A 12,200-nucleotide genomic window follows, 5' to 3' on the forward strand; every position below is an offset into this window, starting at 1 on the left:
GAAAATGATTGAGGAAAAGGAAATAACTTTGGAAAATGCAATTTTGTTGATGAAATATGTGGGATATAACAGCGATATAAAAAATGTATAAATTTTTAGCTTCGGCTGACCTTCGCTGAATAAAAGATTTGAGAACATGATTATTGAAGAAGAAAAGAAAAAAGAAGAAAGGAATGAAAAGCTTCTTGTTGATCTTTGCAAATGCACTGTTTTGCTTTACAGAAAGTATTCTTCGGAATTGTTTTCAATTTGCGTGTTCCGTCTTTTCAAAGCTGCTTTGAACAAGGAGAAAAACGAAGAAGCATAAAAAGAAGTGGAAATGGCTTTATTGACTTTAAGTTGTACTAAATCTAGTGTACGAACATTTGTAATTATTTTTTGATATGCTTTTGAATTGTTTTTATTATTATTTTTATCTGTTTTTGAGGCATAGATTGTATTTGAAAGAAATATCAGAAATCATCAAATATCATCAGGAACATTTCCATCTGACACAGCTTGCGTATCAGTCTGCTTGGGACTTAATAATAGGTCGATTATTAATCCCTGAGCATTTGGAAAATGTCATTGCGAATGAGCTGCATTTTGCGAGAGATGCAACAAAAGAGTTGGAAGCGCTGATTAAATGCATGGATTGGAAGAGAGGAAAAGGAGAGGAAAAAAGAAAACAAAAAACAAAGAAGAGTTGGTTTATTTCGATGGCCCCAAACGTTGGGAACATTCTTTTTCCACTGGAGATTGCGGAATGAAGAATGCGTTGGGCTTATCAGCAGCGTTGTTCAGGTATTTCGAGCATCAAAGGATGATAATAGAGAAATTAGCGACAAGTGTATTTTCTGCATGGGATGTGCAGCAGAAAACAGAGTTGTCGAAAATGAAGACTTGCTGAAAATTGGAGCAGTTGATCTCATTTTGGAGGAGATGCAGGGGCCGACGTTGGATAACTATTTTTTGGAGAGACACATGAAATGCCTTTTTGAAGATTTCAGAAGATTGAAAAATGAGGAGGACTATGAAAACGAAGAAGAAAAAAGAAAGGCAACGAAAAGGAAGGTTTTTGATAAGATGGAAGAAGAAGGATTCGAAGATTGCATCATTGGGCTGTGCCATTACATTTGTCTCGGTGAATTTAGGTATTTTAGTTTGTTTGAGAATTATCCAGATTATTTTGTGTATTTGTAATTTGTCTGCAAAAACATTCACTTCATCTTTTTGTATTTCCATTTTATTATTTTTTGTGTGAAATGCTCATTCACTCGAGAAAAAAAAGGAATTATGACTTGAAAAGTGGATGAAAATGTTTTCTCAAAAAATATCAAGAATTTTCAAGAAAAATGAACAAATCAAGAAAAGTGTAAAATTATAAATAAGGGGGAAAAAATCCATAGCAAAAGAATCAATCCTGCTGAAATTTTCTGTTTGTGCTGTGAAAGAAAAAATTAACAACTCCGAAAAAAACAAAAAAACAATTTGATATAAGCAAAACGCATTCGATAAAAAATCTCAAGGATTTCAAAGCTAATAATTTCAAAACAAAATAATGGAGGATAAGGAACACTGGTTTGCTATTTCACAGTTCATCTGATTTTTGAGTTACAAAGTGAAATGCATCTGATTTCCTCAGATATTCACAAAATAATCAGAAATGTCCGATGGCAATTTTTCAAAATACTTTCTGCTTAGAAAATCAAAAATATCATAAAAGCTTGTGATGATATCTTCGTATCCTTCTTCTTCCATTTTTTCAAGCATCTTCCTTTTAGTTGTTTTTCTTTCTGCTTCTTCCTTTTTATCATACTTCTCTTCTTTCAATCGACTTGAAACAAACGTAAGGTGTTGCAAGCAATAATGCTCCATCATATCATCCAATGTTTGTCTCTGAATCTCCTCCAAAATGAGATCAATTGCCTCACCTTTCAATAAATCATCAACTTTCACGGCTCTGTTTTTTGCTGCTGTTCGAATGCAGAAAATGCATCTTTCGCAAATATCTCTGCAATTATCCTTCGCATCTCGAAATACCTGAACAATGCTGCTGATAAGCCCTGAATATTCTTCATTCCTCAATTTGAGTGGGTGAAATAAATATAAAATCCCATCGAGCCATCTCCAGATCATACACACTTCTTTCGTTTCTCTTCTTCTTTTCTCTTCAATCTCTTTTTTTCTCTTCTTCCAATCCACACATTTCGACAACTCACTCAATTCTCTTGTTATCTCTCTCATAAAATGCAGCTTATTCGCTATAACTCTGCTCGCGCTGTTATAGAAATAAAATCTATTCATTAAAAACAGCCAAGCAGACTGATAAGCAATTTGTGTGAGATTGTGATGCTCTTGATGATATTCAATAATTTCTTTGATCTCATTCAAATATAGTTCTTCATCCAATCTCTAACAAAAAAGAAAAGAAAAGAAAACAATAACATCAAAAACGAAAAAGAAATGCTCAAACGCAAAATCTGTCAACATTACTCAAAGCCAGCAAAGCCATTTCCACTTCTTTTTGTGCTTCTTCGCTTTCCTCCTTGTTCATCGCAACTTTCAGAAGATAGGGTACGCAAATTGAAAACAATTCCGAAGAATTCTTTCTGTAAAGCAAAACAGTGCATTCGCAAAGATCAACAAGAAGCTTTTCATTCCTTTCTTCTTTTTTCTTTTCTTCTTCAATTATCATGTTCTCAATGCTTTTATTCAGCGAATATTCTTCAAAACCCCTGATCCAAACATTTTTCAGCACTTTGCAATATCCAATGTGCTTCAATAACTCAACTGCAATTCTCATTGATATTTTCTTTTCTTCAATCATTTTGTATATTTTGTCGAACATTCTTGTTGTGAAAACAGATTTATGTTCTTCTTCATTCATTTCATCAACTATTTCATTTATTTCAAGGATTTTCTGTTTCTGTTAGGATTCAGTTTATTGTTCCAACTGTGAAAATTTCTCTTTGAAAATTGAAAAATCAAATGAGTAAAAAATGCCATTTATTAATTTAATCATTCATTTCTTATAAAAACATGCAAACCCAGAAAAAATTGTATTTTTGAAGGTGACTGTGCAATGGCACAATGATTTCAAAACAACAAATAAATTCATTTTTGGATTATTCCAGTAATAATAAAATCAAAGGAATTAAAAACACCAAGTTATTAATCTAATAACACTGAAGTTAATACACATCCATCTTCCAACATGTCTTTTGCCTCAAAACAAGTGAATCAATGAAACAAAATAATCAGGTTTTTGTGCAAATAATTAAGGGTGTGCAACATATAATTTTGTTTGTGAGAAATTTTTTTGGTGATTTGCTGCAGCCAGAGCATGTTTGAGCTGCTTAGGTGAATGGCCAAGGATGCACCCATGCGAGTTATAGCACTGCAGAAGAATAGGGATTTTTCTTGCAGATGGAGGAGCGAGTGGCTGTTTTCCAATATTGTTTGCGAAAAGTGACTTAGTGTGTAAAATTGCATAAAATTTGAACTTAGCTGTATATTGCAAAACATATGACGCAACATCGACTGCGATATTTTGATGAAAAATAGCTTTAGGAAGATGCTGAAAAAGCGAGCAGAATATCAGAAAGATTGAATTGAACAGCTTGTTCATTTCGAGGGAAATGTGTTTCACTTGGCATATCTTTTGCATAGGACTTGTTTTGTGTGATTTTTTATTGGGAGGTTGGTTTCGTGGAAAAGGAAAGAGAATTGGGGGTTGGACAATGGAGGAAGCAAACAGAGCGAACACTCGGAATACCTTAACAACAAACGCATTGCCTTTTGAACGAATCCTACTGGAATGCCGTCAGCAAAGACAAGACGTTGGATAAATCTTTGAATAAGAGTTGATTTCTTGTTAATTTGGAAAATGTGTATTTTCACATGACTTCATGATTGGTTTCATAAAGGATTTTCTGCTTTCGATGATGTTTTGTATCAGCCATTTATTGTCCAGTTGTCTGTTTTTTTATGTGGTGAAAGGCAATTTTGGAGAACAAAAAAGCCAGCTGGACTGATAATTACCAATCCATTGGATATGAGAAAATATTTCGAGGTCAAAAAAAAGATGGTTTGGCTTTTTTTGTTTTGTTCATTTTTCTTTTAAGATGTTCTTTGAATGAATACAGATTGGTTACGAACAGGAGTACCGCAAAGAGAGAGAAGTCATTTTATCCTTTTTCAAAAGAGCCAGAAGTTTTGAAATTATTCTTATTTGCATTGCATTCAACGATGAAATTCGTCCTTCTTGCATCTGCCTTGCAAGCTGCATAACCAGACAATGCTTGACATGAGCTTGAAAGCGAAAATAAGTTTGTTTGGTTCATTTGTTGAGAGTATTTTGCAGAAACAGCTCATTTGTCGGATCTGAAATACTCTCCAAGTGTTGGAGTTCATAACGCATCCGACTTTTGAAGTAAATTATCATTCATCTTTGTCGATTGACCCTTTGTAGTCATCGCCTTCATTGCTAACTTCGTTATCTCCATCCTCTTCACATTCATCATAATTATCATTTTCCTCGCCATCGTCTTCTTCTTCTTCTTCTCTCTGCTTCTTCTCTCTGCTTCTTCTCTCTTCTTCTTCTTCTCTCTTCTTCCTCAAACATAACCTCTTTCCATTCAAATGAATTTTAGGAATAATTTTTTCCTTTTGCTCAGCAAAACACTCCTTCTTCTCCTTCTTCACCAATTCGTGCTTTAATTTCTTCTGCTGTTCTTGCTTTTGCTTCTTCTTCAACTTCCTATTTTTCTCTTTCTTCTTCAAATTCAAAAAAAAATGCATTTTGTTTCAATTTCTTCGTGAAAAATCGTTTCGCAGAATGAAAAATACATTTTCACACATTTCGTTCATATTTTTTTAAATCATCATCAAAGAAAATTTAAGAATTACAATTTGAATTTTTTCTTTTTCATTTTCATTTTGAAGTTCCACATAATCTCCAAATACTACAAGAGATTTTTGTTTTTCTTTGGAAATCAAAAAAGATAATAAAATAATCAAAAAATCATTAAGTGCTTTGATTTTTATTTCAAAAATAAAAATTTGAGAAATAATATGAAGGAACACATCCATTTTATTTATTTATTTATTGTTTTTTATTTTTATTTTAATGGTATGAGTGTTATAGAAACAAAAACCTTTTGGAATATCTAGAAAATATGGAATTTGATGAAATTAAACCAATACAGCAACATTGAACGTGAATTGTTTCAAAAGGAAATAATAATCGTTGACAGTGATATTCGGGTTTCTGTTGTTAGTTTTTTCGATTTCGCACAACCAGAAATGGAAAGCTTATGCAATTGTGGAAAATGTTGAAAAGATGGAAAACATGGAATTTCCATTTTATAATGTTGAAAAAACTGGAAAGAACATTTTGAGTGATGAAAAATGAAAAAAAAAGTGCAGCAAATTTTTATTTAGCTTTTGACAAAATATGAGTTCGTCATTTTTCTTCAAAAAATTTATGTTTTATTCACCTCATTTCTGTTGGCGATATATTTCAATAAAAAGCAAAAAAAGACATCCTCACATATTTTCAAAATTGACAAATCTTTCATGGGACTTTTTGATTCATTCTCTTCTCATTTTGTCATCCATCGACAACACTAAAGATTACTCCAAAACTTCAATTGATATTTCAAATACAACTTTCTTCATTGTTGTTGGAAGCTGAAAGCAATTCACGGAAAAGGATAGTGCTTTAGCCGAACAGAAAACAACAAGATGAACTTCTTCAAATTTTGTGTTGACTGCTTGACATTTGTGGAGGAAATGAAGGCTAGATGACTGATGTATTATTCTCTAAACAAACGAATTTGTGTTTCTCATATTTTTTTTTTTTTTTTGAAAAGTCGCAAATATCTAATGTCAATGTGAAATATAAATGAACATCATTTGAATGTATATTTTTGTGAGAAATCCATCAAATATCTCCACAATGCACTTATTCTCACATCAAATATGTTTGTGTATTCTCATTTGAAAAATGAAAGTTTCATGGATTAATTGCAAAAATGATCAAATATAGTATTTTTTAAATATTTCCTAGATATTTAAAAATTTGCAACAATTCAAAAAGAATAACTCATATGAGAAATTATTTATGAGATCAAAAAATCGTTCGAGGATTGATCAAAATATTGACAGGAAAGCGAATCTACGAACGATAGAAGCAGGTTTGCTCCTCGATAATGAGTTTTGATCTTTATTTATGTGTTGTTGAAAATCAAACTTCGCTAACAAATAAACTTTTCTTGCATTCAATTGTCCGCAGTGGAAATTACACAAGATCCTGTTAGAATGGCAGACAGCGACAGCGAGTGAATGAATTTTAATCTTGTTCAGAGGCTGAAGAGAGTCGAAAATTGGATCGATGAAGTGTCAATGAGCCGAGAAGGGCTAAGCCGATCGGGAGCATTAGATGCAATACAAATGAAGAAAAAGAAGAGAGAACGACAAGGGAAAAGATCCCCGTCGATATCTAGCGAGTCGGAGTTTGAATCAGATTTCACAGATATGATCATGAAGAAGAAACATACACAGCCGTTGAGTAACCTTCGCACACTTAGGCAAATGAAGAAGTTGAAAGATGAAGAGGACAGCGATAGCGAATTTGAAGGGACAGAAGAGCGAGATGATGAAGAAGAATCCATGGACTTTCTGGGATTTTTCCCATGGAATGGCTGACGCCCCGGAGACAGGCGGGCGAGCAGAGAAGATTCATGGATTTTTGGAAAGCCGGATCCATTAGAACGAATGAGAATATTTTGAACATATTCATGCCAGAGACCGAAAAGAACTTTTTCACAAGACACACTGATGCTAGTTGGAACGCCTTAGCAGTGACGGGGGTCACTGCTGAAGGAAGGAAGGACTCACGATAGGAAGTTCGTGTTATTAAATTGATCCAGCCTGCCCTTGAATCGGGCTTTAAAGCAGCAAAAACAATAGCATCACAAACAGTGAAGGAATTACAGAAAGCTCTTATAGAAGAAGAAGAGAAAGAGCGACAGAGAGGGCTGCTCTGCTCGTACGCCTTGATAGCAGATTGTATTCTACGCATTAACTTGTTGAAAGTTATTTACAAGTCAAACTGGGAGAACGTGAAAGAGTTCCCTGAGGGGGGAACGTCCAATGATGTTCCAGAAAGCCTCAGGAGGTTAGTGGAGAGCACTAGCTTTTTTTGCCCAGAGTAGGATGTTCCAGGGTTCGGAGCATCCCCCGTTTCTCTAACAGCCCTCGGCCTCATCTCAACAAGGAGTGGGCGCACAAGGAGGAACAGTACGTGCTGAAATGCACAGGACTTCACCTACAAACAGATTCAAAAGCGTGGCTACGATCGGAGCTTCACGAATTTCAGAGAAAGAAGGAGGTCAACACAAGCTCCACCACAGCATTCCCCAGCACAAGCTGGGAGATTGGCCTCGATCGCAGTCCCACTTCCCCCAGCTTCACCGAGGATACAGGGAGAAACAGCAACAGGAACAGCTATTGGAACGAGCCAATGGGATTAGAAGAAGGAGAGAGAGAAGAGAGAGCTACGCTTTGCCGCGAGATAGAGAGAGAAGAGAGAGAGAGAGTCTGTCTCCAGTTAAATGACAATACAACGAGAAATTGCAACTCATTGCGAGATAAAATTGAAAACGGAAGTGAGGATACAGAACGAGAATATCAGAGAGGTGGTAAGAACGGAAGACAACGAGAAGAGAAGAGAACAAGAAACCACAGGGGATCGTGTAATGGAGATATCGAGAGAAAATGTTCAACACGACACAACTAGAACAGAAGAAGACTCCGTATATCCCCGCAAGACAAAACAGAAGAACGAGCAGAAATCCGAGAAGGAGGAAGAGAAGAGAGTCTTGAGAGATTTTGGGACTGCTATCGAGTTTCCAATTGGGAACGCCCTGGAGGTGAGCTCGAAGATAGTTATTGAAGATACTCTCGAAGGAGAAGGGAATACACAGATGCAGCATGGCCACAAGACGCCAGAAGTGAAAAGGAGTCAAGTGATTGGACTACAGAAGGAACCGCTGCCTGGGAGACTAGTGAACAGACTGAGCGAGTGGAGGAAGATTTGGGGAGACACACAGGTAAGCCGTGGTATAAAAGCCCGATGGAAGAGTCCACAGTCTTTAATTTCACTCGAGGATAGAAAACACAGAAAAGAGTTTCGAGGAAAAACGGAGATGATGAAGAATTCTTTATCATTCTTGGAGGAGGAATTGAAGGAAGGAGTTGTGAAGCTAGTGCAGGAGTCGGAGGTGAAGTGATTCAATCCGACATTCATGGTTCGAAAGAAGAACGGAAAGCGGAGGAAGATCTTGGATAGCAAGGCGCTAAATGAGGAAGTGCAGGGAAAGCATTTCAAGATAAATTCCCAGTAGACAGTGGAAAAACTGCTGGAGGAGAACAATTGGATGGCAACTCAGGACAAATTGAGTGCATACCAACATGTCAAAGTGGACGAACAATTCAGTCCCAACCTGTGCTTCAGCTTTCAAAGTCAATTCTACGCTTTCGTGGGGATGCCATTTGGAGCAAAGGACGCGCACAGAGTTTTCACGAAGATAATGAGACTGGCGGCATCATATATCAGAGAACAGTGAAAGGTAAAGTTTGTAATATATCTGGACGACATTCTCCTCATGCACCCAGATAGGGAAGTTTTGAGATCGATCTCACAGGAGATAGCCCAGTTCCTGAGAAATCTGGGCTGGATACTGTCTGAAGAGAAATTGAACTTGGAACGCACAAGGAGTGGGGAGTTTCTGGGGTGGCTTTGGAACTCGGAGAAGATGGAAGTGACACTCCAAGAAAGGAAGAGAGTGCTGCTGCTAGAGGATGTGCAAAAATGGATTGCACATACAAAGAAAAGGAGGAGACAAAAGACGAGGGATTTAGCAACACTCCTCTGGAAGCTGAATTTTGTGAGACTGTAACACCCACCAGCGAGCTTGTGGATGAAGCGTCTGCAATACACACTGAGGTAGGCAATAGCCCGCGGAGGCTGGAACGAGACCGTGATTGCCAACCCAATGATGCTAGGAGAATTAACACATTGGAGAAAGACCCTGCTGGAAAACAGACCAAGGAGTCTGAGGAGAAGGAACAGACCAGCAGAACAAATAACGAACTCTTCAGAGCAGGAATCGTGCGCAGTGCTAACAATACCGACAGAGAACAAAGATGAGAAGATTTATGTTCACGGAAGTTGGACACACCGGGAGAGCACGCTTGCAATCAACGAGAAGGAGTCCAGAGCAGTATTGAGGACACTGGAAAGAAAGGGAGCATGGCTCCTACAACAGAAGATAGATCATATTTGTCTGAAGACAGACAACATGTCCACGAGATGGACGATTCACAATAAGAGGGGAGCGCCATCGCTCATTCCAACACTGAGAGCATAAGAGAAGAAATTGAACATCCTGTACATCACAATACAAACGGAACATCTCCCGGGAGAACAGAACACGGAAGCAGATGCACTCAGCCGGATGGCGAAAAAGCCGGACTATGCACTGAGGGGAAAGAAGGTCGTAGAGATATTTCAGACAATCGCACCGAGAACACTAGATACAATTTCAGAACCGATTGCGCTGGTGCCCTGCGGAAGTACTTGGAGAATATCCTCTCTGAGAAGGAAGAGAGAGAGAGAAACGCAAGAAGACGACATAGTCCTAGTCCACCCGTTCCTGAGAAACATTGGACGAGTGATGAAAGAGAAAATGAAGGAAGCCCAGAGGGAACAAACGATTCTGATTCTGCCAACCTGGCGGGGGCAGACCTGGACCCCGCAACTGCAGCTTGGGTATTTGACAAAGACCCTGGGGACCTTTCAGGAGTGCATGATTCCGGGAGCGAAGATGAGAAGGGAAGGCTGGAAATTACTCCCGGGAGATGAAATAAGCGTTATTCTGGAGAGGAAAATATACCAGGAAGGGATCTCTTTCATTCATGGAGAGTTTTCGTTGGAGCAAAGGACATAGCAGCAGCAAGGGATAAGTTAAGAGCGCTGTGAAAATTAAAACAATATTTGGATATAGAAAGAATTGATGAGACATACAGCCTCATAATGAAAGATGCCAAGTGGATTATGGCAGAATTTATTGAGACTTTATCTAAAATAGATATTTCAAGTGGAATTATTCATCAGACGGAATAGAAAGTATTTGATTCTTTTAACTTGTTTTGAGAGACGAAGATTGATGTTAAGGATATAGATCTATTTTTAAAGACTGACGTGTGAGAGAAGCCCAGAAGATGTGAGCGATTCAAATCAATGTGGGACTAAACAATAATTAAAAAAAATTGGCAAAAATTACATGCGACACAATGGACACATAAATACTCCAGAGGAAAGCTCTCATGCTCACAATGATTTTTGGAGCGTTAAGAATCGTAGAGCTGGAGAGAAAGAGGATGAAAACTACTCCATTTACAGATAATTCAATGCTGACACAAGTACAAACCAAAACATCAGGAGAAAAGACGGTCAATGTAATAATTAATAAACATCCTAACACACATATCGATGCAATAGAAACACTCCAAGGCTGGATGGATTACACCAGGACAAATTTCAAGGATGGACATGTGTGGTTCGATGTTTATAAGAATTAATCTGCAATTGTGCAAAAAATTGAAGAAGAGTTAGTGGCTATCCTGAGAGTAAAGGATATACAAAAAATATTGACTGCGTTATGGATTCGACATAAAGTTTTAATACACATATCAAGACGAGAAGGCTCGGATTGGAAAGTGAGCAAAATGCACGCAAGAGGGGAGTTAGGATCAAGAGTGGCCCTAAAAATTAAAACATTTAACCTGTTCAAGATTTGTTATGGATCTTGTTGACGATCGACTTCCAAGAACCCCCTTGTGTGAAAGAAGAAAAGTTGAATATAAATGTGTGTTTTTTTTCGAAATCAAAACTTTTTTCTGTGTGTGGATAATTAAGAAAGTTTTAAAAATTCGAAAATAAAACATTTGTTGAAATGTTTTATTCATTTTATTGAATCAAAAGACATTGTTTGATATGAAAGAAAGACAGAGATTATTTTTATTTAAGTTATTTCTTTTCCGTGTTCATTGACAAAATTCAAAACAAAAATTTTTATACCGAAATTTTTTTGAAAAAATATTTTTTCAAAAATAATCATACAAATAGAGAAAGGAAGGATATGAGAATTGAGAAAAAAATTCAGAGATGAAAAATTGCACTGAATAGACATCAGAAGCCGAGTGAGAAAAAGATATGAGGAAGGAGAAAACGATCGAAGAAACGAGACTTACCGAGTTGAGAAGAGAGGAATCAAAGAGAAATAACTTTGTCACAGAACTCCTCATCCCGACAACCCTAGCGTCTGAGAACACACCTCATAATTCCCAGCAGCGCAAGCGAGCTGACTGGAAGCAGACACACTGCACCACTGAAAAAGATGCGCATAGACCGGAGAAGGCGTGGTGTGAGTTGTTAAGGACAGATGATATAGGACAAAAGATTAACGAACTCCCAGTTAAGAAGACCTCAGAAGCACACCAAGAAAGGGAAGGAGTGGAGACAAGGGCAGCACCGTCATCAGCAGGCTTTCTATTCATCCGCCGCACGATGACGTGCTATGTTAGAGGGGTAAAGATCATAATTAATAAATAAATAAAATAAAAATTATAATTAGAATAAAAATATATGGAAAAGGGCTTTAAAGACTAATTGCTGAGGTGCAAGCCCGCTCCTATCGTTCGTAGACTCGCTTTATTGCGAATATTTTGGTCAATCCTCGAACGATTTTTTGATCTCATAAAAAATTACTCATATGATATATGAACTCTTTCAAAATGATGTGCAAAAAAATTGAGAATCTGCATTAATAATATCTTTAACAGCCAAATGGCATCACACGAATATGATCAATAATCAAAAATTTGTTCCTTTTTTGTTCTTATAACTATTGCTCACTTCAATCTATTGAAAAAAAATACAAAATGAAAATTTCAACATAACAACTATTTTTCTCATTTCATCGATTTTTTTGAATCTCTTTTTATGTTTGTGCTTTCAGTGTGTTGAATCATTCATTGAAGACTATGTTGACCAGTTTCCTTTTCATGATAAGAATAAAAAAAAAGGCTTTTGTGGATATTCTTCAAATCTCCGTCAATTTTCAACACTTAAGTGAAGCTTCCAAAACAAG

The 12,200-nt window shown here is 36.8% G+C and overlaps 5 protein-coding genes across 5 annotated transcripts; 4 read left to right on the forward strand and 1 right to left on the reverse strand.

The window, feature by feature from the left end:
* Positions 1–1,212: 1,212 nt before the first annotated feature.
* Positions 1,213–3,209, reverse strand: MONOS_18629 (uncharacterized protein). The gene is made up of 3 exons (XM_067871665.1): positions 3,030–3,209; positions 2,456–2,949; positions 1,213–2,394 (listed from the first exon to the last, which is right to left on the reverse strand). The coding sequence occupies exons 2-3, from the start codon at positions 2,867–2,869 to the stop codon at positions 1,621–1,623; spliced, it is 1,188 nt and encodes a 395-aa protein (XP_067726826.1). The 5' UTR covers positions 2,870–2,949; positions 3,030–3,209; the 3' UTR covers positions 1,213–1,620.
* Positions 3,210–6,387: 3,178 nt separating this feature from the next.
* MONOS_2637 (uncharacterized protein) lies at positions 6,388–6,690 on the forward strand (the record flags this gene model as incomplete). The annotated part of the gene is made up of 1 exon (XM_067872569.1): positions 6,388–6,690. One exon carries the CDS (start codon positions 6,388–6,390, stop codon positions 6,688–6,690), a length of 303 nt encoding a protein of 100 aa, XP_067726827.1.
* Positions 6,691–7,598: 908 nt separating this feature from the next.
* Positions 7,599–8,276, forward strand: MONOS_2638 (uncharacterized protein; the record flags this gene model as incomplete). The annotated part of the gene is made up of 1 exon (XM_067872570.1): positions 7,599–8,276. The coding sequence occupies one exon, from the start codon at positions 7,599–7,601 to the stop codon at positions 8,274–8,276; it is 678 nt and encodes a 225-aa protein (XP_067726828.1).
* A 181-nt stretch (positions 8,277–8,457) lies between these two features.
* On the forward strand, positions 8,458–9,910 carry MONOS_2639 (uncharacterized protein; the record flags this gene model as incomplete). Its single annotated transcript, XM_067872571.1, has 3 exons — positions 8,458–8,561; positions 8,737–9,164; positions 9,378–9,910. The coding sequence occupies 3 exons, from the start codon at positions 8,458–8,460 to the stop codon at positions 9,908–9,910; spliced, it is 1,065 nt and encodes a 354-aa protein (XP_067726829.1).
* Positions 9,911–11,263: 1,353 nt separating this feature from the next.
* On the forward strand, positions 11,264–11,662 carry MONOS_2640 (uncharacterized protein; the record flags this gene model as incomplete). The annotated part of the gene is made up of 1 exon (XM_067872573.1): positions 11,264–11,662. The coding sequence occupies one exon, from the start codon at positions 11,264–11,266 to the stop codon at positions 11,660–11,662; it is 399 nt and encodes a 132-aa protein (XP_067726830.1).
* Positions 11,663–12,200: the final 538 nt, after the last annotated feature.

This window comes from Monocercomonoides exilis (genome assembly GCF_001643675.1).
Source record: "Monocercomonoides exilis strain PA203 chromosome Unknown scaffold24-1337568, whole genome shotgun sequence".
In the NCBI taxonomy this organism is placed as follows: Eukaryota; Preaxostyla; order Oxymonadida; family Polymastigidae; genus Monocercomonoides; species Monocercomonoides exilis.